Source organism: Prionailurus viverrinus, chromosome C1 (genome assembly GCF_022837055.1).
Source record: "Prionailurus viverrinus isolate Anna chromosome C1, UM_Priviv_1.0, whole genome shotgun sequence".
NCBI classification, from domain to species: domain Eukaryota; kingdom Metazoa; phylum Chordata; class Mammalia; order Carnivora; family Felidae; genus Prionailurus; species Prionailurus viverrinus.
The window spans coordinates 193,851,048-193,875,804 of NC_062568.1; the positions used below are offsets into that span (position 1 = coordinate 193,851,048).

Below are 24,757 nucleotides of genomic sequence, written 5' to 3' on the forward strand. Positions count from 1 at the left end.
TCCTCTTCTCCCTGAGCCCATAGCCAGCGTCTGGAAGTGGGTGAGCTGTTACTTGGTAGAACTGGGACCCCTGAGGGGTTCATGGTGCATGGGGTAGTTTGGGAAGGGCTGGGAGTCAACGGGACGTTGGGCTTGAAGGGACTCATGGGAGAGGTGCAGGGGTTCACTGAGGACGTGGGAAGCTGAGAAGGTCTTGGGCATTGAGTGAGGGCTCTCTTGCCTGTCCTGCCCGGCAGGTCTTGGTCCCGGCTTCTCGCACCCTCATGTCAGCCCCGGCCCCGCCCGGCGGCCCGCGGAGGACAAGGTCAGGATGCGTGTAAAGCCCCAGGGCCTGGTGGTGACTTCCAGTGCCGTGTGCAGCTCTCCTGACTACCTCCGGGAGCCCAAGTACTACCCCGGCGGCCCCCCTACCCCACGGCCCTTGCTTCCTACCCGGCCCCCTGCCAGCCCACCCGACAAGGCCTTCGCCCACACCTTCTCCGAGAACCCACGCCCACCCCCACGCCGGGACCCCAGCACCCGGCGCCCACCAGTCCTTGCCAAGGGGGACGACCCGCTGCCCCCAAGGGCGGCCCGTCCCGTCTCACAGGCCCGCTGCCCCACACCCGCGGGAGACGGCAACAGCTCCCGACGTCGCTGGGACAACGGGCGGGTGAACCTGCGTCCAGTGGTGCAGCTGATTGACATCATGAAGGACCTGACGCGACTCTCCCAAGACCTGCAGCATAGCGGTGTGCACCTGGACTGCGGTGGCCTCCGACTCAGCCGCCCACCTGCCCCGCCCCCTGGTGACCTTCAGTACAGCTTCTTCTCCTCACCCAGCCTGGCCAACAGCATCCGCAGCCCTGAGGAGCGGGCCACCCCCCATGCTAAGTCCGAGAGGCCCAGCCACCCACTCTATGAGCCTGAGCCCGAGCCTAGGGACAGCCCCCAGCCTGGTCAAGGCCACAGTCCCGGAGCCACGGCCGCGGCCACCGGTCTGCCCCCAGAGCCTGAGCCAGACGGCCCTGATTACTCAGAACTTGCTGACGCCGACATCCTTAGCGAGCTGGCCTCCCTAACTTGCCCCGAGGCCCAGCTGCTGGAGGCCCAGGCCCTCGAGCCACCATCTCCTGAGCCAGAGCCTCAGCTCCTGGACCCCCAGCCCCGCTTCCTGGACCCACAGGCTCTAGAGCCGCTCGGGGAAGCTTTGGAGCTGCCACCCCTGCAACCTCTTGCTGATCCTCTGGGGCTGCCAGGCCTGGCTCTCCAGGCCCTGGATACCCTGCCCGACTCCCTGGAGTCGCAGCTGCTTGACCCTCAGGCACTTGACCCCCTGCCCAAGTTGCTTGATGTCCCTGGCCGCCGTCTGGAGCCTCAGCAGCCCCTGGGGCCCTGCCCACTGGCTGAGCCCTTGCGCCTGGACTTGTGCTCACCCCACGGCCCCCATGGGCCTGAGGGTCACCCCAAGTACGCCTTGCGGCGCACTGATAGGCCAAAGATCCTGTGTCGCCGGCGGAAAGCTGGACGGGGACGCAAGGCAGACGCTGGACCAGAGGGCCGCCTGCTGCCCCTGCCTATGCCCACAGGGCTGGCAGCTGCCCTGGCCGAGCCCCCGCCGCCGCCACCTCCACCACCTCCTGCCCTGCCGGGACCAGGCCCAGTCCCAGAGCTGGAGCCAGAATCTTCCCAGACTCCAGTAGCCCCTACCCGCAAAGGGAAGTGCCGGGGTGTGCGGCGCATGGTGGTGAAGATGGCCAAAATCCCTGTATCACTGGGGCGGCGGAACAAGACCACATACAAGGTGTCATCCTTGAGCAGCAGCCTCAGTGTGGAGGGCAAGGAGCTGGGCCTGCGCGTGTCAGCCGAGCCCACCCCGCTGCTGAAGATGAAGAACAATGGACGGAACGTGGTGGTGGTCTTCCCGCCCGGGGAGATGCCCATTATTCTTAAGCGTAAACGCGGCCGCCCTCCTAAGAACCTGCTTCTGGGTCCCGGCAAGCCCAAGGAGCCAGCAGTGGTAGCGGCTGAAGCGGCCACCGTGGCAGCGGCCACCATGGCCATGCCAGAGGTGAAGAAACGGCGGCGGCGGAAGCAGAAGCTGGCATCTCCCCAGCCATCCTACGCAGCAGACGCCAATGACAGTAAGGCCGAGTACTCTGACGTCCTCGCCAAGCTGGCCTTCCTGAACCGCCAGAGCCAGTGCGCTGGGCGGTGCTCACCCCCCCGCTGCTGGACACCCAGCGAGCCCGAGTCGGTACACCAGGCACCCGACACCCAGAGCATCTCCCACTTCCTGCACCGTGTGCAGGGCTTCCGACGGCGTGGTGGTAAAGCAGGCGGTTTTGGTGGCCGGGGTGGGGGCCATGCAGCCAAGGCAGCCCGATGCTCCTTCAGTGACTTCTTCGAGGGCATCGGCAAGAAAAAGAAAGTGGTGGCAGTGACAGCTGCTGGCGTTGGGGGTCCCAGCCTCACCGAATTGGGGCACCCACGCAAACGGGGCCGGGGGGAGGTGGACGCCATGACTGGGAAGCCCAAGCGCAAGAGGCGGTCCCGGAAGAACGGGACTCTGTTCCCAGAACAGGTGCCTAGTGGCCCAGGCTTTGGGGAGGCAGGCGCCGAGTGGGCCGGGGACAAGGGTGGCGGCTGGGCCCCTCACCATGGGCACCCAGGCGGGCAAGCCGGCCGAAACTGTGGGTTCCAGGGGACCGAGGCCCAGGCCTTTGCCTCTACTGGACTAGAGAGCGGGGCTTCAGGCCGCGGCAGCTACTACAGCACAGGTGCACCTGCGGGTCAGACCGAGCTCAGCCAGGAGCGCCAAAACCTCTTCACCGGCTATTTTCGCTCACTGCTCGATTCGGATGACTCCTCCGACCTCTTAGACTTTGCCCTCTCAGCCTCTCGCCCCGAGTCCCGGAAGGCGTCAGGCACCTACGCAGGGCCCCCCACCAGCACCCTGCCCTCCCAGCGGGGCCTGGCCACCTTCCCCAGCCGGGGAGCCAAGGCCAGCCCAGTGGCTGTGGGCAGCAGCGGGGCTGGTGCGGACCCCTCCTTCCAGCCCGTCTTGCCCTCTCGCCAGACCTTCCCACCAGGCCGGGCAGCGAGCTATGGGATAACTCCGGCCACTTCAGACTGCCGGGCAGCCGAGACCTTCCCGAAACTGGCTCCCCCACCTTCAGCTGTGGCCCGCTCACCTACCACCCACCCACCCACCAACACCTACCCACCCCAGTATGGCGGCTACGGGGCCGGACAAAGCGTTTTTGCCCCGGCTAAGCCCTTTACGGGCCAGGACTGTGCTAACAGCAAGGACTGCAGCTTCGCCTACGGCAGCGGCAACAGCCTGCCTGCCTCTCCCAGCAGCGCCCACAGCGCCGGCTACGCCCCACCGCCTACTGGTGGCCCCTGCCTGCCACCCAGCAAGGCCTCCTTCTTCAACAGCTCTGAGGGGGCCCCCTTCTCTGGCTCAGCCCCCACACCCCTGCGCTGTGACAGCCGGGCCAGCACCGTCTCACCCGGCGGCTACATGGTACCCAAGGGCACCACTGCCTCTGCCACCTCTGCTGCCTCTGCCGCCTCCTCCTCCTCCTCCTCCTTCCAGCCCTCGCCTGAAAACTGTCGGCAGTTTGCGGGGGCTTCTCAGTGGCCTTTCCGGCAGGGCTATGGAGGCCTGGACTGGGCCTCGGAGGCCTTCAGTCAGCTCTACAATCCCGGTTTCGACTGCCACGTCAGCGAGCCCAACGTGATCCTGGACATCTCCAACTACACGCCGCAGAAGGTGAAGCAGCAGACGGCCGTGTCCGAGACCTTCTCCGAATCATCCTCCGACAGCACCCAGTTCAATCAACCGGTCGGTGGCGGTTTTCGGCGTGCCAACAGCGAGGCCTCGAGCAGCGAGGGCCAGTCGAGCCTGTCCAGCCTGGAGAAACTAATGATGGACTGGAATGAGGCGTCCTCTGCCCCCGGCTACAACTGGAACCAGAGCGTCCTCTTCCAGAGCAGCTCCAAGCCAGGCCGTGGACGGCGGAAGAAGGTGGACCTGTTCGAGGCCTCACATCTGGGCTTTCCATCGTCCGCCTCGGCCACTGCCTCAGGCTACCCGTCCAAACGGAGCACCGGGCCCCGGCAACCACGAGGTGGACGGGGTGGTGGGGCCTGCTCAGCCAAGAAGGAGCGAGGCGGTGCAGCAGCCAAAGCCAAGTTCATCCCCAAGCCGCAGCCAGTCAACCCCCTGTTCCAGGACAGCCCAGACCTTGGCCTGGACTACTACAGTGGAGACAGCAGCATGTCGCCACTGCCGTCCCAGTCAAGGGCCTTTGGTGTGGGTGAGCGAGACCCTTGTGACTTCATGGGACCCTACTCCATGAACCCGTCCACCCCTTCTGACGGCACCTTCGGCCAAGGCTTCCACTGCGACTCGCCCAGCCTGGGTGCTCCTGAGTTAGACGGCAAGCATTTCCCGCCTCTGGCCCACCCACCCACGGTGTTTGATGCTGGCCTGCAGAAGGCGTACTCACCCACCTGCTCACCCACACTGGGCTTCAAGGAGGAGCTGCGGCCGCCACCCACAAAGCTGGCTGCCTGCGAGCCCCTCAAGCATGGGCTCCAGGGGGCCAGCCTGGGCCACGCAGCTGCAGCCCAGGCCCATCTTAGCTGTCGGGACCTGCCACTGGGCCAGCCCCACTATGACTCCCCCAGCTGCAAGGGCACAGCTTACTGGTACCCGCCAGGCTCAGCTGCCCGCAGCCCGCCCTATGAAGGGAAGGTGGGTACGGGGCTGCTGGCTGACTTCCTGGGCAGGACGGAGGCCGCGTGCCTCAGTGCCCCACACCTGGCTAGCCCGCCGGCCACGCCCAAGGCCGACAAGGAGCCACTGGAGATGGCCCGGCCGCCTGGCCCACCCCGTGGCCCCGCTGCTGCCGCTGCTGGCTATGGCTGCCCACTCCTTAGTGACTTGACCCTGTCCCCTGTGCCGAGGGACTCGCTGCTGCCCCTGCAGGATACCGCCTACAGGTATCCAGGCTTTATGCCGCAGGCGCATCCCGGCCTGGGTGGGGGCCCCAAGAGCGGCTTCCTGGGGCCCATGGCGGAACCTCACCCTGAGGACACATTCACCGTCACCTCCCTGTAGTGCCAACTGAAGTGCCGACTGGACCTCGAGGTTTTGTTCCTGGGTGAGTCTGGGGATGCGGGTGGAGTGGGCGGAGGCCTGGGGGGTGGGAAGGATGAGGACGTTAGAGCTTGGACAAGGGGAAGAGGTGCAGTGATGAGCAGGAAGGATTTAAGGACAAGCTCAGGGACCCGATAATAGGAAGTTGGGATTCAGGAAGGAGTCTGGGATTAGGTGTTGGGGACGGTCTTCAGGAAGGGATGGGGTGCTTGGGTGGGGAACCCAGCATGAGGCTTGGACGTTGAGTTACTGAAATGGTTGGAGAACCCTGGACTGGATGTGGTCATCTGGTTTGGTTCATCAAATGTTTATCTTCCTTGTCCAGGCCAGCTCCTAGGCGGGCACTGCCTGAGTCCCAGGAAATACCTACCACTTGACCTCTCGCAAAGGAGGGCATGTGCAGGGCCCTGTGGGAGATGAGCGAAAGGTGAAGCAGGGTGATAATTAACTGCCAGGGCCCATCCAGGGTACAGCCCCTGCCAGCCTCCCACACTTCTCTAGGAGCTTCATTTAGTCCGAGATGCAGTCTGGCAGGGGTCAGGCCAAGGGTGTGGTCACTATGTCCTGGTCACAGTCTGCGAGGGCTTTTTACAGAATGTCCTGAAGTGTCTTTCCTGGTCCCTCGGGGTGCACCCAGAGATTATTTGTCAATACCTTCAACCTGAGATGGGCTCAGAGTGGTCAGAGGCAGGCAGGCTAGGGATCCAGGAGTGGAAAAAGGTTGCTGGGATCCTGCTGTGCCTGACAACCCGCACCCAGTGGGTCTATCCCCAGGCAGCATATTTCCTGACCAGTCCCTTTCCGGAAGCCGAATGCTTTTCCAAGAGTTCTGCTAAATTTCGCTAGATGTTTAGGCACCGTGTCCTCATTAGGTGGAGTCAAAAATTTTAGTATTCTTAAGATTTTGTTTAAGAAAAGGAAAATAAACGAGGGGGAAATGCCTCCTAAATGGTAAAAAGAGACAGGGTTGGAAGAGTCATTTTCCTGAAGCACAACCAGCTCCAGAAAGACAGCCACAGCTGGTCCATCAGATCTTCACTGTTTGGACAACAGACCCGTCACCAAAGTGGCTCAGATGTGGTAGGTGGTGGGGAAGGGGACTGGGGGCCTGTCTCAGCCCTTCACCCTCCACCTCTGCTGCCACCGCAACCTCCTGGGAGTGTCTCTTCCTGGAGGAGGAATAGCAGGGCTCCTGGAAAGTCCCATCCCTGCTCTGGGGAGGCCATTCGAGGCCAGGGTGACTCAGGGTCCTGAAGTTGTGTCAGTGGAAACTTATTATCCCCTTTCTGCCTGACCCCACGTCCCTTGGTGCCCAGAGGTGGCAAAGGGCAGCACGTGGGAGTCAGGCGGCCTGGAGAAGGACCGTTCCCCAATTGGCCATCAACTTGCTGTATGCCCTTGACCACGCTTTTACTCCCTCCAGCTCTGGGCCTCTGTTTCCCCATCTGTTCAAGAAATTTGACTTTGATCATCTTTTAGGTGTTCCAACTCTGCATGGCATAGACAGTGGACCAACCTTTTTTTTTTTTTTTTTTTTTTTGGCAGCATAGTTTCCTCCTAATGAAGCCAGGCCAAGATTAAAATGGCCTTCCATTCCCCATGCGTCTCACTGCAAGCAGCAGTGCTGCAGATCTGAAGCAGGCCAGGGAGAAGCTGCTTAGGGTTTAAAATGTCAAACTCTTGATCCTTCTCACTGGAGGGGAGATGTCTCATGGATAATCCAGAAATGTGAAATAATCCAAAAACCGTTCCTCCTGGGCTCTGGGTGGGAAAATAAATGAATGTGGGGGCTGGGTGTTTGAGCAGGTCACAGCTCAGTGAGATACATAATGGAGCCATCCAGTGAGGCCTGAACACAGGAGGAACTGGGATGCCATCCAGCCCCACATTCTGGCCACGCTCCCTACTCAGGGCTGGGAGTTGACAGCACTGTCCTCAGACTGATGCATTCAGTTGCTCCAGAGACATCTGTCCAGCACCCACTGTGACCCAGGCATTGGGGGGGGGGGGGCACCACAGTGAACACCACAGAGGAGGCCCTGGTCCTCAGGGGACTTCCAGTTTAGAACGAAGGACATTTGATAATCATTTGGTAACGATTGCTGTACAAAGGACTGCAAAAGAGGAAAAGGTAGGAGGCCGTGGGAGCCTGCAGCAGGCTGACCAGATCCTGAAGCTGATGCCTGAAGGGGCATCAGCTAGACAGGGAGTGGGAAGAACATTCTGGGCAGGGGAAACAGCGATGGGTAAAGCCCTGGGGTAGGAAGGAGCTCAGATTTGAAAAACTGATAGGAGGACAGTAACACTGACTGAGCAGGCAGGGCAGGCAGGGCATTGGAAGGAGTTTGAACTATATTCCAAGACCAGTGGGAACCATTGAGGAGTTCTCCGCTAGAAGGCTCCCCCCACCTCAGCCCCCCCCCCCCCCCCCCGCACCGAGCAAGTATCAGAAGTAGTGGTTCAGCTCAGCCTCACATCTTGAGCCCCTCGATGCCCGTCCCAGTACCAGGCATAGGGGAAGCAAAGCAGACACGGCTCCTGTCCTCAGAGCTCAGCATCCACCCCAGGAAGCTAAAACCAGTACCTGGTGGAAAGTGGCAGGTGCCCAGACGTAGGGAGAAACAAAGCTTGTGTACCAGGAAGGTGGGTGTTAGGGTCAGAAGTCATCTTTCAGAACTTCTGGTAAAAAAAGGGACACATATCTGTGCTGGGGCCTTCATGCAATGCTGCCTCGCTGACCCTTCACAGCAGGCCAGGAAATGGTTGCACCCTCCCCCTGGCACCCCATCAGAGAATCGAGGAAGCAGGTGCAGCTCTGAACCTTGCCAGGGTATCCACAGTTAGTGAATGGTGTAGTCAGGATTTGAACTCAGTATTGCTTCCCCAGAACCTGGGTACCCTGCCATGCCACTCCCCCTCCAGCCCATGCCACTGACTCACCATCCACCAAATGACAGATTGGACACTCCCTACAAATGTTTCTGGGTCTGACATTTTAAATGGATTTTGAGGTTCTGTGGAAGCATTTGAACTTGACCTTGAAAAATAGGCAGGATTTGGACAGCCAGAGACTTGGGGGGAGGGGGGGGAGGGCATTCCAGGCAGAGGGAACTGTGGGCAAGGGGAGGTCACACCCCACTGTGAGTTAGAAGAGGAAAGCTCAGGGGAGCCAGAGTTGGAAATGTGGGACCCCCTTGGTCAGAGAACTGACCTGGTGGGACAGAGAGGGAAGGGGTAGGGGGTGGGGAGCGCTTGGGCCCCATCTCCAGTCCCTTAGATGGAAAGCAGAGCCAGGGAGCCTGACTCCACACTGGGCCCTCATGACTGAAGATCAGCCCTACCTAGACCCTGGGGATGGGGATGGGATCAGGAAGGGCCCTCCAAGGTGCTCAGGAATGTCAAGTCTCCCTGTCCTCCCTATTCTCTCTCAGGCCTGGACCTGAGGCCAAGAGAAATGTCACAGGTCTTCCAAGGTTACACCAGCCTGGGGCCTGACCAGAGCAGGAAGCAGTTTCCAACCAAGGCCACTAAGCCAGCCAGGGTCAGGAGGCATGCCCGGACCTGGGCCAGGCCCCGACTGCTCTGTGCTTTGTCTCTCTGTGTCTTGAAACCTCAAGAGGTCGCTTGATCTTGCCTCTGGCTCTGAGCAAGAAGCCCTCACGTCTGGGGTCAGCCATGTCTCCCCGGCCTCTTGCGGGCTCTTTTTCACACTGTCCTCCCTCCCATCCTATTTCTTGCCTCTCGCACAGCCATTTTCAGGCCAGGCCTTCTCATTCTGAGCCCTCATTTCCTGGAAATATAATCTCTCTGTGAACATGCCCTCTCATGCTCCTCCTCCCCCATTTCCCCACATCCCTGTGGACCCGGAAGAACCTGAGGGGGTGAGGCCCTGAAACGGGAGGATCGTGGCAAGGAGCATGCGTGTAGGTGCAGACCAGCCTCTGTGCAGGGCCTGGTTCCATCCCTTACCAGTTATGTGACCTGGTGAGTCACATCACCTTGCTGCATATCTTGTAGAATTAATGAGATTACCCCTGAAGCCCTTAGCCCGGTCCCTGGCACACAATAGGCACATAGCCAGTGGTTGGTAAATGAGTGGATAAATGCCTCCCACCAGCTGAATTCTGTCACCCAGTCTATGTGACACACACACACACATCTGACCCTTTCCTCCTTGCTCCGGACTTTGTAGCCAGGCTTCCTTCACCTGCTGTCCCTGCTGTCTCCTAGGAAGGATTTTGTATCTAGTGTGGGTTTGGGGCCTTTGGTGGGAGGCTGTGAAACAAACACCACCTAGTTTTTGGCCGATTCGTCCCTGGAGAGGGGAGTGGTGCAGAGACAAGGTAAGTCACAGGCTCCACCCCAAGGCCTCTGAAGCCTGATGGGCAACGGGACCCAGACTTCTAAATGACCCAGGTCAGCTAGACACACTTCCCATGCGGTTCTTCGCACCAGTCCCCTCTCTCAGTGCAGATCATCTGAAAAAGATAGCCTTGTGACTTTGTAATACATCGTGGTTTTTTTTTCTCCCAGCAGATTTTCCATCTTTGTCATCATGACTTTTGCTGCCATAGTGCCCTCTATGCTAGAGGGCAAGGGGACGTAGGTTAATTCTGTGTTCAACACACACGAGCCAGCCACACCTGCCCTGGGCCAGGTATTGCACCTGGTGCTGAGGATACCACTGAACGAGACAAGAAATGTCCTGCCCTCATGGAGTTTACAGCCTATAAACAGGTGTTCATTGAAAGCCTCCATGTGGGCATCGCTCTCCAGGGCAAGGACTGAAATAGTCCCACCGGATATACCAGGGGCCACCCTCCTGAACCATGAGCAGGGGCGAGCAGCAAGAGCTTCCTGGAGGCAGAAAATGGGTCTTGAACAAATTTGAGGCTCCAGAAGCTGTAGCCTTGGGTCAGTGCAACCAATGCCTGCCACATCTCTGCCCTAAGTCCTGCCCCCAGCCCGAGTGCATTCTCCCCTTTGTGGCCACCAAAGTGCTTGTTCAGCATTTCTGGATGCATGGTGTCTGGAGCCCCCTCCCCCCCCCAAATATTTACTGGATGAATTAATCAAGTACATTTGCTCCTGTGACTCCGTTGCTTAACATCTTTTGATTGCATCCTCTCTCCAGTCTTACAAAATAAAGGCCCAGCTACCTAGCCTGGTATTCCAGGTAGTCAGGTCTTTTTCGTCTCTGACCTCCTCACACACTCTCCCTTTCCAGCCCTAGAATGTGGAATTAGGAGGGAGCTTTCCGGGGCAGCCTTTCCCCAGGGTACCCTGTGCCTTTCCTCTGGCTGTCCCTGGCCTGGGCTGCCCTTTCCTGCCTACCATCCATCTCCCACCTGTCAGTTCCTATCTTTCATTCAGACATCACCTCCTCCAAGAAGTGTTCCAGGATCCTTCCCAGGCGCACTTAATCTCCAGCCTTTTATGCATCCATGACAGCCCTTCCTGGGAATGTCCTCCTTATCACGTCCTCATCGGCTCCTTTAGACTGGCTGCTCGTCTCTGTGCATGTTCCCTGCCTTCCCTGATGTCTCATCGTGCCTGGGACATTGTTTTTTGCCTTGAGTCAAAGAGGAGCATGTACAAAGCAAAACAAAACAAAAAACAAAGAGGAGCATGTAGACCATAGAGAATTGAGAGAGGGAAAGGTGAGCACTGGGAGTCGGTAGGAGACCATCTCTCTCCCCCCTTGCTGTCCTCACATAGGTTCCTAAGATGGGGCAGGGGAGGGTTGTATGAATAAACCAGTCTGAACTCTGCAGGCTAACTAGGTTTTTGGAGTTCTCCAAGTACAACCCCGCCCAGTTTACAGACAGGGAGGGGGACTCGCCCAAAGACACAACAGCCACCCTAGCAGGGAGCATGGAATGACAGAGCCAGGAGGGGCCCTTGGGGATCACTCGGTCACGTGCCCAACATATACGCATCGCTAGTGCCCGCCTGCGGAGTCACCTCTGATCAGGAAGGCAGAGAGTATGGGTGTTGGGTATAGAGCCTCCTAGGACTGGTAAGCAATGTGCAGCAGCAAGGTGGGAGATACACACAAGCTTGGTGGGTGACCATGGATACGAACCCTATTTGGTCGCCATAGCCTCCCCCTCTATGCCCAGCAGTAGAGGAAGTGGGGAAAGATCCCTAAGGAGAGAATGGCTGGCAGAGCCAGAATTTAAGGAGTGCCTATGGTCACTATCGGACACAGATTTTGAAAAAAATGTTCTGGAGTGGGGAGGAGAGCCACACCCACACCCTATAGCCAGTCCATCCCGCCAGACTGTCTCCCATCTGTCAAGTGTGGTCTGAGCCCCAGGGAAGCAGTATCCTCTCTACATTTGAGGGACTCACTGGCCTGACTTTGCCTGAAGATGTCAGAGGGGTTGCCTTTGGGCAACTGTGGTTTGCCTCTAACCCCTTTTCTTTGGGGCCTGAAGATCTCTTCCATTACCTATTCAACCCCCAATTTTACATAGAAACTGAAGCCCAGAGAGGGAAAGGGCCTGCCCTGGGTCACACAGCAAATCAATCTCTCAAACTTCCATGCATTCTGTGTGCCTTCTGCTCCACTGCCTTGTTTGGTGTTGAGACCCCCTCCTGGAGGGCAGAGACCAGAAGGGGGGGGGGGGGGTTAGACCAGGGCTCACAGCCTGGCAGTTAGTGGGTGTGAATACATGTCTGCTGGTTGCTTAAACGAAAACACAAAACATGTGCTCCTTTGCGGGGAAGAGCAGCCTGGACAGCCTGATATCTGCATGATCTGCAGCACTGTGAATCCCTGCTCCGCTATCCCTCCGTGCTCCCAGTGCCAGCCCCCACTGACCGGCAGAGACCATTTCATGCCTTGGCGGAGCGCGAGGACTCAGTGGAACGTGGTTCTGCAGTTGTTCAGTATGGAGGCACTAAAAGGTTAAGTCTCATGAACAATGGCTGGTGTCCTGGGGCGCCAGGTGCATGCTGGCACTGGGGATGTAGAGGCACCACACACAGGTCTCTGCCCTGGAGGAGCGTGGAAGGGAATGACAAGTGCACCAGTAGCTATGGTAACAGGGTGGTCTAAGGAGGCGTCCTGGAGATGTGCAAGACCTGAGCTGGACCTTGACATGCTGATTGGACTTACACTGGTCGTCGCTCTGGCACTGGGTCGGCACATATTCTTGACGCCGGCATGTGCTGGGCGCTGCGCTCAGCAGTGAGTTGAAGAGCCATAGTCCCTCCTGCCAAAGCTGGGTTGGGTGCCCCCTCTGTGCTCCCTGAACCCACCCCCACCCCCACCAACAGCTGCCTTTAGCACAGCCCCCATCTCCCGACATTTGTAAATTGCCTGCTTTGGGGGTCGGCTTTGCTTCAGTCTCTGCTCTGTGAGCCCCGCAAGGGCAGGGGCCAGATCCGTCTCCTCTGCTTTGTCCCCAGTGCCCAGCACAGGGCCGCCTGGCATGGCAGCATTAGTTTTGTTTTGTAGAAGTCAGGGTTCTACACGGCTACAGCATCCTCCCTTCTCCTCGCTCAGGAACCTCTGGTTTTGATTCTCTCCCCATCCCCCAGATTCTGGCCCAGTCCCGAAAGCTGGGGAGGGCAGAGGGAGGAGGAAGGTGAGACAGCGAGGGCTGAGCCGAGGGGTGAGAAAGCCTCCCTGCTGCCTGGCCGCCGGCACCACGGGAATGGTTCTGGCAGGAGCTGCCTGCTGGGCTGAGATCACCATGGAGACCTGGCTTGGAGAGGGTCACTGGCAGTGGCTAAGGGCCGGAGGGGGCGGGGGTGACAGGGATTTGTGCAGAGGCTCCCAGCCTGCCCCGGGGCCCTTAGGGGGAGCAGAGAAGACTGGGGTTTGGTATGGTCCACTTGCTGAGTGGTTTGGAGCAGCTGGTCCTGAATCTCCCCCTCACTTGTCACCCCAGCACACTATACCCGTCTCCCCAACGGCGGTTCCTCAGCTTGCCAGCTGTTCCTCAACTGCAGCAAGGCTGCCCTACAGATAGGTACCCCCAGGCCCCAGCTGAACCCACCCGTTCCCCCAGATACAGTAGTCCTGTGCCCTCGTGGATGCCCTGCTTATCCCTACAGCTGTTCCTGTTTGTCACCCTAACTGGAGAACTGACATCCATTCCCAGCAGCACCCCCTGGCCCAAGAGCTGCTCTCCCACCGTTCACCCTAGTTCTAACACAGCTGCCCCCTGACAGGCGCACCCCGTCCCCCTGCGGCTGATCCACCACCCTCCCTCACTGCAGGGGACCTGACGGCTTCACGGGCTGCAGCTCCTGCCCTTCCCCTCCCACCTCTGCTTGCTGCCTGCCTGGGTGATACACCGGGATGGGGGCTGCCCCAGCCTTGTGAGAGCCCACCTGGTTCCCCTGGCCCTGGGGGGAGTCCTGGCAAGTCCAGCCTCAGGACAAAAGTCTTCCCCAGGGCCGACTGCCCAGCAGACAGCAGCCGAGGCTGAGCAGAATTTAAATGTGGCCCTGTTGCGAAGGGAAGCCAAGAAAGGACAAGGGAGGAAAGGCTTTCTGTGGCCGCCTGTTTCCTGCAGGGGTGGGGGAGGGAGGACGGCCCGCTGAGGGGTCTTAGAAGGCAATTTTGGAACCCCCCATCCCTTATTTCTGCTGGGATGGGTCACTCACCAAGTGTGGGATGGGAATTTCAGGGCTCTGCGAGGAGGCCCCCAGAACTCAGAAAGTGCCAGGCTAACGACTGCCGGTCTTGAGAATAACCCAGCCCATCCCTGTCCCTCTGGGCATCTTCCCGCTTAGCCCCAGCAAAACCTTGGGTTCTGAATGGGGAAGTGTGGAGAAGGGGTACTTCAGACCTCCAATGTCTAGTGATTGTAGAGACTGGGAACTTGGGAGTTTCTGAGCCTCAGGAGGGCGAGGGGTACAGCCAAACACTGATGGTATTGTGCTGGGCAATTTCTTTATTCCTTTATTCAGACAGACTTCCTCCTCACCTCGAGCCTCTGTAAGGAACAGAATAGCATTGGGGGGTGGGGGCTGAGAAAGGGTTGGAATTAGAAGAAACGAAAGTGCACGGGTGTGCAGTTCACACCTGTGCTGTGCTCAAGCCCTGTCTTCCCCACCGTGTCCTTCCTCAGAACAGAATTCCTAAACTCATTGTTGGACGAGGAAACTGAGGCTTGGGGCACCTAGCTGGCCCAGGTCCCAGGAAAATAATAACGACTTGTAATTAGGATCCTTTATTATGTTTTATGTACCAGGGTTAATCTACCTTAAACCACTGAATCCTCCCAGCAAACATATGGACTGGTTTCATTATCCCCTTTTTTAGATGAGCAAACTGAGGCTCATAGAGATTCACCGACTTGCACAACGTTATAGAACTATCCGGTAGTAGTGCTAGCATTTGAACTTGGTTGTGTCTGACTCAGGAGCCCAAGTTCTTAACAAACTGCACTGCCTGGAGCCCTGACTCCTCTCCTTTACCTCTCAGTGGTACGGGCCTTAGATACGAACCTATTTTACAGATGGGGAAACTGAGTTCAGAGAAGGCCAGAAGCAGTCCATTGTCGCGGGGGCGGGGGGGGGTACTCTTTGGAGTTTTCTGGGAGAAGGAACGATGTCATTAGCTTCTCCCAGGATGCTGGTAGGAAGTGGGTGGGTGGGGGTCCCACTCTTAACATCCCTGTTCTCAGAATTCCATGTCTGTGCCTACAGCTGACTTCTGCCTCTTTTGTGTTTCTTTGCAGCTTTCAGAAAACCAACGCCAAGACCCCTCCCAGCGTCCACATTGTCCTCCGGCAGGAGCGCCTGCCCCTCTGCCTCCCGCCCCACCCCCCGGTACCCCTTTGCACTCCCACATCCCCCCACCTCTCCCTGCCCATCTCCTCCACGCAGAAGCCGAAGGTGAGCCCTTTCTGCACAAAACCAGCAATTGTAAATACTTTTTAAAAATGTACAAAACTTAAAAACAAAACACAGTTTTAGAAAAAGACAAAAAAAAAAAAGAGAGAGAGAGAGCGAGCGAGCGTGTGCAAGAGGTTGCGAGCGGGGCCCCGAGGTGTCCAGAGCCCCTGCAAGTATGCACTGAGAAATTTATCTACAGGTCGTTTGACAAAAATGAACAATATCCTATTTATTGTATATACTGTTTTATTATAAATCGTGGATTGTATATTGCATTCTGTAAACCTGCTGTGGTCCCGTGGTGTGCAAATTCGCATGGTAGGGGGGAGGGAGAAGAACCTCTTGCGGGAGCTTTTTTTTTTTTTTTTTCTTTCTTTCTTTCTTATTTTTCACTCTTTTGGGTTTTCTCTTCTGTTGTTGTTGTTGTTTTCTGTTTTGGCAGGACACACCCAAAGATCCAAGTTTGTATTAAAAAGAAATGAAAAAAAGCAAAAAAAAAAAAAAAAAAGCCACCTTGTGTCTTGTGAAAGGGGGTGAGTGAGGGTGGATGGAATGGAAGAGGCATGGCCGCGTTTTGTCAGGCACTGGTTCCCCAAAGTTGAAATACCTTCATGTGCCCCCTCCCTCCGAGTTCTCCCTTCTGCCTGGGATCAGAGTCAGCTTTGCATCTGGGAACCGCCCCCAGACCCCACTCCCGGATTACCGCCCAGGCCCTGGGTCTCCCTTGCCCCTGGGGTTCCCCAGCCAGCTCCATAGGGCTTCGTGGTCCCTGGTCCATGCATTATGTCCCAGATCCAGGCATTCTGCCTGGTCTTGGTCCTGGGTCTCCCCTGATCCTGAGACCTGTATTCTGTCCCATGCATCAGGACCCCAAAGTACAGGGAGGCTTGCCTCTAGGATCCCCTGTTCTCCCCCCAAGTCCTAGGTTTCCTCTCCCTGAGGGATCCCCGTTATGAATCAGGTCTTGGGTCTCTCTGCTTCTGGACCCTTTCATTCCATGCTAGATCCCAGGTCTCCTGACTCTAGTCCCTTCATTTGTACTATGTCACCCCAGCCTTTGGGCCCTACAGTTCTACCCTGGTTCAGGGACACCTGTCTTTGAGATACGCGTTCCAGCCTAAACCCAAGAACCCTTGTGGGACACACCCCTTCCCCACAAAGACTGGAGTACGCTTGCTTGCGTATCTCCCATTCACCCCAGGTCTTGGGTCTCCTTGGTCTCCGGGCCCCCCATTTTGCCCCAACACACCTGCATTTGCACACCTGTGCAAATTCCAAAGTTTGACTAAGCCAGTAACCCTGATACTTTTTTTTTTTAAGTTTATTTATTTTGAGAGATACAGAGACAATGTGAGCAGGGGAGGGGCAGAGAGGGAGGGAGAGAGAGAGAGAGCGAGAATCCCAAGCAGGCTCCATGCTGCCAGTGCAAAGCCAGATGCAGGGCTTGAACTCAGGAAACAGTGAGATCACGACCTGAGCCAAAACCAAGAGTTGGACACTCAACCAACTGAGCCCCCCAGGCACCCCAACCCTGCTATTTCTGCCTTTCTCTCTCCACCCTGAACCCCAAATCCCAGGTCTGTTTCCTCCCAGCTTTTATAAATTTTGTATAAAGAAAACCCATTTCTGGCCTATTTCTGGTGGGCCTGGAAAAGCTAAATTGTTCCCCACTCCCTGACTTTGGGGAGCACTTGGCTGTCCTTGACCACTTTGAGCTGCCTGGTCTTTGGCAGACAGCTTTTCCCATGGATCCACTTCATGCTGAAGTTCTGTGAAACGTGGCTCTCTGTGTGTCTCCCGCTGAAGATCAAGGAGATCCCAAGGGATGGGCTCCAAATGGCCCAACCCGCAAGGCTCGGGTCTTGAGAGAGTCTGAGGAACCCTTGGTGTGAGGGGGAGAGAGACCCCCAGCTTCTGGGGACGCCTGTCTGGAGGAGGAGGCCAGAGGATTCAGATGGGGCAGGTAAAACAGTCCCCTAAAAAAAAAAAAAGTCCCCTAAAACGGCAGCCTCTGTGCTGGATGTGAGGTTTAGCCACCCACCAAGCCCCCTCTAAGCATCCATAAAACTCAAGAAGACACTGTCGCCTCACTGCACGGCGAGGCGAAGGCAGCAACACTAAGCTCAAGGCTACATTCCGGTATGGCGCTGCAAGTGGGGGCAGGGAGCAGTAAGACCCAGTAGGAGCCTGGAAGGGGGTCTTTGTTACCTGAGGAGTAAACAGCACGTGCAAAGGCCTGGGAGGTGGGGGCGGGGCAGGCAGAAGCCACACATCTTAGGTCGTTTTGGAGCAGACGCTGTGTGTGGAGGGGAGAGGACAGGGAGAGGGCTTTGACAAGGTCACTCTGGAGCCCGGCGGAGGCTCTTTGGAGTAGGTGGCGTGGATGGAACCAGTGGGGGAGGCGAGAGAAGCCTGTTTTCAGCCCCACGAATGCCTGCAGGGAGAAAATAAGTGTGTTCAGTGCTGCTGAGAAAGCAGAAGAAGCTTGGGAACGCTGTCCAGGTGGGGCTGGCTTGGGAGAGGTTGGGGGAGGGGGCTGAGGGCTGGGGGGCGGGGTACGGAGGGTGCCCAGAGGAGTTTCGGTGAGGTAAGGGGGCAGTAGGGAGAGTTCAGTGGAAGGGACTGGGGGCTCTACTTGAAATGGGGAGGGAGGGCAGTGAAGGCTTGTGTGCCCAGGAATTGGTGGGGGTGGGGAGGGAAGACCCAGGAAGGAAATGGAAGTTTAGGGAGGTGATTATAGCCCAGGAGGGGGCTCATTAACTTGAAGAGGGTTTTGGAGAAAGGTTGGGGATTCACTGCCAAGAATAGAGCTACGGTTTCTGGGATGGGAGGGAGACTTGGAGAGCAAGCTCCTGGAAAGTGAAAGTGGGGGGCGACGTGAGAATGGGAGCGCAGGGAGGGAAAGGGTCTCAGTCTTGAGGCTTAGTAAGGGGTGAGGAGGGCAGAGGTGTATTTTGGAGAGCAGACTCGGGAGATCTGCCAGGGCCAAGGGCCCGGCCTTTGGGATGGAAGTCTCTCCGACCCCATCCAGGTGGGTAGGGCAGGGATGGGGGTCACCCTATTTTGATCTGTTCTTTTCAGAAATTTTGGCCTCACCACAGTCACAGCCCTGCACCTGATTCCAGAAAGCATCAAGGCAATGCGGCTCAAAGAGGTTTGGGGGTCAGCACTGTTGTTGAATACTTCCCTGAAGTTTGTGTTCCTCAAAACAATCCTTGAGGTAGAGAATTTACTCGCCTCATTTATAGATGAGAAAATAGGTTCGAGACAGAGAGTAAGTGACTTGTCCAAGACCACATGAGAAGTGGGCAGAGGTAGTGTGTCTCAGAGCCCTTGGTCTTTTCTCTTTTCTTTTCTTTTCTTTTCTTTCTTTTCTTTTAGTCCTTGGTCTTCCATAACAATTTAAATTAAGAAAAAAATCTTGCTTAAAAAATTCACTCAAGGGGCACCTGGGTGGCTCAGTTGGTTAAGCATCCGACTTCGACTCAGGTCTTGATCTCACAGTTCACGGGTTCCTGCCCCGAGTCGGGCTGTGTGCTAAGGGCTCGGAGCCTGGAGCCTGCTTCAGATTCTGTCTCCCTCTCTCTGCCCCTCCCCCACCCATGCTCTGTTTCTCTCTGTCTCAAAAATAAACATAAAGAAAATTTTTTTTAAATTCAAAGTCTAAATAAATATAGGAAATGATTTATTTATTATGTACCAGGTACTGTTCTAAACTCTATATATAAAATTCATTCCATGTCCATAACAATTCTATGACAAGGCTTTATTGTAATGATTATTATCCTGTTTTATAGAAGGAACCTCAAGTGCAGAGAGGTAAAGACCACTCAGTGAGTAAATAGTGATCCCAGAGTTCAAACCCAAGTAATCTGGTTTGGGAGTCAGCTTTGATGTACTGTTAAAAGTGAAAACCCACTCTACCCACATCCCTGGTAATAACCTACGTGTCAACATTTTCAGGTCCATTCATCTAGATCAATGTTTCTCAGCCCAGAAAGTCTGATTTCATTGGGCTGGATGGGTCCTGGGTAATGGGACTTTTAAAAGCTACCCTGGTGACTCTAATGTGCAAAGTTCAGAATCTCTAATCCAGCTATTGTGCTGAGTGTTTACACACAAGTACCCACCTGTGTGCACACACCTATATTTTTTTATTTTTTTTAATGTTTATTTTATTTTTGAGAGAGACAGACAGACAGACAGAGTGTGAGCCGGGGAGGGGCAGAGAGAGAGGGAGACACAGAATCGGAAGCAGGCTCCAGGCTCCGAGCTGTCAGCACAGAGCCCGACGCGGGGCTCGAACACTCGAACTGTGAGATCATGACCTGAGCCGAAGTCGGACACCCACCCGACTGAGCCAGCCAGGCGCCCCTGCACACACCTATATTTAATGTGTTGTCCTAGGTGTTCGTAAGATGTACACATCTTATGTACACATAAGAAGAAGATGTGTACATCTTATGTACACATAAGAAGTATGTGTACACGGTGGTATCCATTAGTGTTTTTCACTGAGTGGCTGTAAATTACTATGGGTTTTCTGAGTGACTGTTAGAAACACTGTAAACACATTCATTCAACAAATATTTCTTAAGCACCTACAAGATTCCAGGCAATGGCCTAGGCATTTGGGGATATAACAGTGAACAAAACAGATGGAGTCTCTGCCTTTGAGTGCATAGTCTGTTGGAATTGACAGATTTGGTCTTATGTCTTTGCCTGTCTGTGGCAGGGGGATAGCTGCCCTTGGAGGTTGCTGAAGGGTGAATGGCTGCCTGGGAGAGCTTAGGAAGGTGAGATTTGCTAGTTGGCTGTGTGCATGGTGGCCTTTCTAGCCCTATGTGCAAATATGTTAGAGAAGGAGACATAGGGCATGTTTCTGGGTTTGAATGAGTGTGGCTGGCTGTGTGGCATGTGTGTAAAGATGTGCATGATCTGGGCCTGTGAAAATGTAGGCAACAGCACGAAGAGAGCATGATAGGGAAGGCTGCGTGCAAGGTAGGCAGGCACCAGCCCAGGACTGCACACAGATGGTGGCACATGCACACACACGCGCATACAGCCAGCAGCTGCAAGAAGGAGGCTGGTTTCCAGTCCCAGGGCACAGACTCCCAGGACCCGGAGAACTCTGCTTTGGGTATGTGGAGGAGGCACAGCTGGGGCTGGAAAGTCTAGAGTGGAGGGAGGGAGGCTGGGGAGCCACATCCTTGATCTCTGGTCTGTTTCAGCAGTTCCGGACTTGGTGCTCTGGGTCTTTGTGTGACTCTGGGTCTCCCTCTCTCTGATGTCTGGATATTGGCATCATTCTCCCTCTTCTGGGTCTTGGGCTCCGAGGCTGATCACATGACTCTGGGTCACCACCTCTCCAGCCTACTTGGCTCTCTGTGTCCCCTCTAAGTCTGTCTCTGCCTCCGTGTCTGACTCTGTCTCCGTGTCCTTCCTTGTCCTTGCCAGGTGGGGGGAGGGGGTCCAGTGCTCAGGGAGCAGGTGTCAGCTCACTCAGGCAGCAGGGAGTGAAGCCAAGGAGGGCACAGAGCCAGCAGCCCCTGGACACACAGCCACACTCCAGGACACACTCAGGGCGCTCACAGGAATGCACAATGACATACATGGAGAGATGGGTTCTCAGGGACATACATACAGGTGCAAAATTCAACACACAGCTAAGCCCAGAAACACAAGGATGCCAGACAAGATCACATGCAGATAGCAAGGGATCACACACACACACACACACACACACACACACACACAGGCAAATACTTATTCAGGCACACACCAGAACAGTCCCATGCACATCTGGGACATTCTTCCAGAGAAAAACCCAGAGCCACGGGCACACAAACGGATACAAACACACACACACCTTCAGGCATGTGCAGGCACACAGGCTCAAAGATAACAAACACAATCACACGCTCGTACACAGATGTACAAAGACACAAGTACACTCAGTTACACCTGGGCTATCACACACCCAGTGCCACATACGTTCGGGATAGGGAGGTAAATGAGCACGGAGAGGCAAATACCCTCAAGGACAACCAGAGACGGAGGCACAACAGGCACACTGAGGGACACACCCAGGCACAGGCAAGAACATCCTCAGGTACATACAACCCCCCCTCGGGGGCTCACTCTGGAGCACCTGGGGACACGCCCACAGGCGGCCGGAGCCTGCGGGGACTGGGGGGAGGGGGGGAGGGGGGGAGGGGGGCGGGGGAAGCAGGGCCGCCTCAGCGCACCTGGCGCCCAGGGCTCGCCCCCAGGCGCCCGGAGCGTGCGTGCCCGTGCGTGCGTGCGTGCCCGCCCGTGCGCGCCGCCACCTGTGGGAGGAGAGGTGCGCACTGCGCCCGGGGCTGCCCGGCTGGCGCGGCGCGGGGGGAGCGGTTGCCATGGCGCGCAGAGCGCGGCCGCATACTAATGGGGAGGCCACGGGCGCTGCCCCCTTGCCGGCCCGGCTCCCTCCTCCCGCTCCTTCCTTCAGGCACTACGAAGTCACCCCGCTGGCGCCCCCCCCCCCCCACTCAAAGGGCCCGAGTCCTGGGGGCTCTCGGGAGGCCCCGGGCTCCGGGACCCTCGCCTCCCCCAGTGCCCCAGAGAAGGCCCAGGCCGGGTGCAAAGAGGGCCGAGGGAAGGCCTGGGGGGCTGCTCTGCCTGGGTGCGGGCACCGAAGGGGCACGGGAGCTGGGAGCGCAGGTGCCGCCTTGGAATGGGGGTGGCTATCCTGGGAGCGTGGGAAATAAAAGGGGGAACGTAACCCTTTTGTTGCCGGAGCCCCCCCCCCCCCCAGTCTGTCTTCCCCAGGCTTGACTGGGGAGGGGGAGGAGACTTGACCAATTCTTGTACAATCCACACCCCTCTATCTGCTTCCAGCATCTCTCCGGTTTTGGCCTGACCTACAGGGGAGGGAGGGCGCATCACTTCACCGCCACTCCAGTTCTGCCCAGAGTCTGACTGGTGATGTGGCGGTGTGCACTGAGGACTGAGGGGAAGGGGGCAGTGGCACCGGAATGGTTAACACCTCCCCGTTACCTCCATCCCAGTCCTAGAGTCCCCCTTTCGTACAACCTTGACCCCCTACCCTCTTAGCCCCACTGTTTTAATTGGCTTGGAGGGGCACGGCGGTACCCTGGGGTGGGGTGGGGGGAGCCAACAGAGGGTTTGCAGGTAGAGACGATGGGGGGGAGCCAGGCGGTTGCCTAGCAACCCCACAGCTGTCTGTTGACCTAGAAGAAGCTGCGCTGTCTTGACACAGCTGGTGTTTACATGTAACCGAGGCTCTGGCTTAGCGCTTGCTTGGAGGAAAGCTGAGGCAGGGCCCTTGTGGCAGCCTGGCCCCGGCCCCCGGCTGTGGTGGGCTCCGTGCCTGCCTGCCCTCTCTGCTTCAGCTCCCACCTCAAGTCCAAAAGGAGAGAGAGTGGGAGGGCAGATCTCAGAGCTGGAGGCTTTGGAGCTGGGGAAAGTTGATGGACACACACACACACACACACACACACTCAACCTGAGGCCTTTAACACAGAAATGGTGGGAGAGACTAAGAAAGGGGCAGGGGAGCGGGTGCCGAGTTTATGCACAGATTTCAACCCACGCACAAGAACACCAACATTCACAGGGACACACGAACATTACGGACCCACAAAATCAAACTGACCTGGGCACACGCACACATAGGCACAGACGTGGCCATTGACATGATGGCATCCAGACAGACACACAGTAACACAGTAATCAAATGACTGAAACCCCGACACGACACGCAGACATCTTGATACAGAGGATAAACAGGCGCTGACCGTCTGACAGAGACACAAACACACTGACGCATATACAGAAACCCCCACGTGTTAACACCAGCACCTCTCACGTTAACACAGTTTATTCCAGCTGGAGTTTGCGGGTCTACATTATGACCCACGTACAGAGTCACCCGCATGCACACAGAGAAACCCACGACTCCCCAACCCCTTATTGATTGCCCGAGGCAGACAGCCACTGACATAGGCAAAGACACACCCAGGAGCCCAACGTGTGAGGAGGCACAGGTCGCTGAAAGACCACGGGCCCTGACATGTCCCACCCGCACCCACACAAATACCTGTAGCACAAACACATGCCGGCCTAGGGTGTGGGCAGAGCTGAGACTCCTCCCGGCCCACAGCCCGAGTATCAGCAGATGTGCCTTGGGGTCAGAGAGCCCTAGAGGCGCCAGGCCCAGGGCCAGATGCACCCATACGTCCTGTGCTGTGCACCTGTGCTGACCCCCAGCTCTAGGGAGAAAACCGCCAGCTCTTTTGCCGGAAGCCCCCAGACGGAAGGAAGAGATCCAGCTCACCCCCAGGAGTCCCTGTCTGAAGCTCTGTCCTCTGGAGCCCCTGGACTGACAAAAGAGGCACTGTCCTGTTCAGATGAGCCCCAGTCTGATGGAGGCCATATTGCCCTCCCAGGCAGCTCTGGACACCACGAACACACACACACACACACACACACACACTAGCATGTGGCAGCTCCTGGGGGGTTCTCGAGGGCTTCCTGATAGAGGTGAGCCCGGGGCCTGGCTTTGGAGCCCAAGAAGTGGGGGAGGGAGTGTGCTGAAGAGGGCCTCCCTGTCTTACCCCATACCCCGCCCCTCATCCAGCAGTTCCTCCTCCCCCCAGGGCCCAAGGGGCCTGCTGGGGCCCCACAGCCCCATCAGCCCAAGCAGTGAGCAGAGGAGGAGAGCGGATATTTTTAGCTTCTCTGCCACTGACATTTCGCAGCAGGCGACCTGGGGTGAAGCTGAGTGAGTGCTGAAGGCTGGGAGAAGCCGACAGCGCCTTCCCGCCCCCCCCCCCCCCCCGCACACACACTCACAACTGTGCGCTGCACGCACATAGCCGCATCCCTCGACACCCCAACGTTCACATAAGGGGCACAGCTTTAGGGACGCAGTCACACCGAGGCACGCACACACGCACCCGTGCACACACTTGGTTCGCGTGCCACTTGTGCCAAAAAGCTCACACACCCGGACACAGAATGTATCTGTTCACACACCCGGATGCCCACAGACACAATTCATCCGCATAACACACTTCCCCACACCCGGTCGAGTGTGCGCACACTCGTTTGTCATACACTCAAGAAAGATGGTTTAGTAACTACTGTGTGTTGGCACTATTCTGAACACCGGGGATACTGGGAGCAAAATCGACAGAAATCCTCCAGCCTTCATAGAGTTTATGTTCTGGCAAGGGAAGTTTGACAATAAACAAAAAAATAAATAAAATACTGCTTTAAGAACCGCACCGCTAGCTAACCCAGTCCCCCACGTATACAACCACACATGTGAACAGTTCCCTGACATTCACCACCCCGCAAACACACACAGCTTGCACACACAACCTGTAGCCAAGACTCCTACAGACAACTCCAGCCATGAACCTCACGACGACCACCAGCATGCATATGCTGCAACACACACCTGCAGTTACACACTTCCCATATAAGTACACACGCAGCTCAAACACATGATGCACGCAGACCCGTGCAGCCACACACACACACACACACACACACACACACTGTACAGAGCTGTACACAGAACACAGCCTCCGCAGGAACATGTAAGTAAGTGCAGAATCGATCCCACAACCCTCTCCCTGCCCCCCCCCCCACACACATGTGCAGGACCATTCCCTCAAGTAAAATTTCTCTCTGCCCATAACAAACATACACATACACACATTCCCGCAATCCTCCCCCAGC

At 56.8% G+C, this 24,757-nt stretch overlaps 1 protein-coding gene across 12 annotated transcripts in view; it reads left to right on the plus strand.

Moving 5' to 3' along the window:
• Window positions 1-15,481, plus strand: part of AHDC1 (AT-hook DNA binding motif containing 1) — a 64,361-nt gene extending 48,880 nt beyond the window's left edge. For all 12 annotated transcript variants that reach the window (XM_047870500.1, XM_047870504.1, XM_047870506.1 and 9 more), the window contains 2 exons: window positions 237-5,153; window positions 14,851-15,481. In XM_047870500.1, the coding sequence (XP_047726456.1) occupies window positions 311-5,110 (4,800 nt within the window). In that variant the 5' untranslated portion in view covers window positions 237-310 and the 3' untranslated portion in view covers window positions 5,111-5,153; window positions 14,851-15,481. The remainder of the gene's footprint in view (window positions 1-236; window positions 5,154-14,850) is intronic.
• The last annotated feature ends 9,276 nt before the right edge of the window (window positions 15,482-24,757 follow it).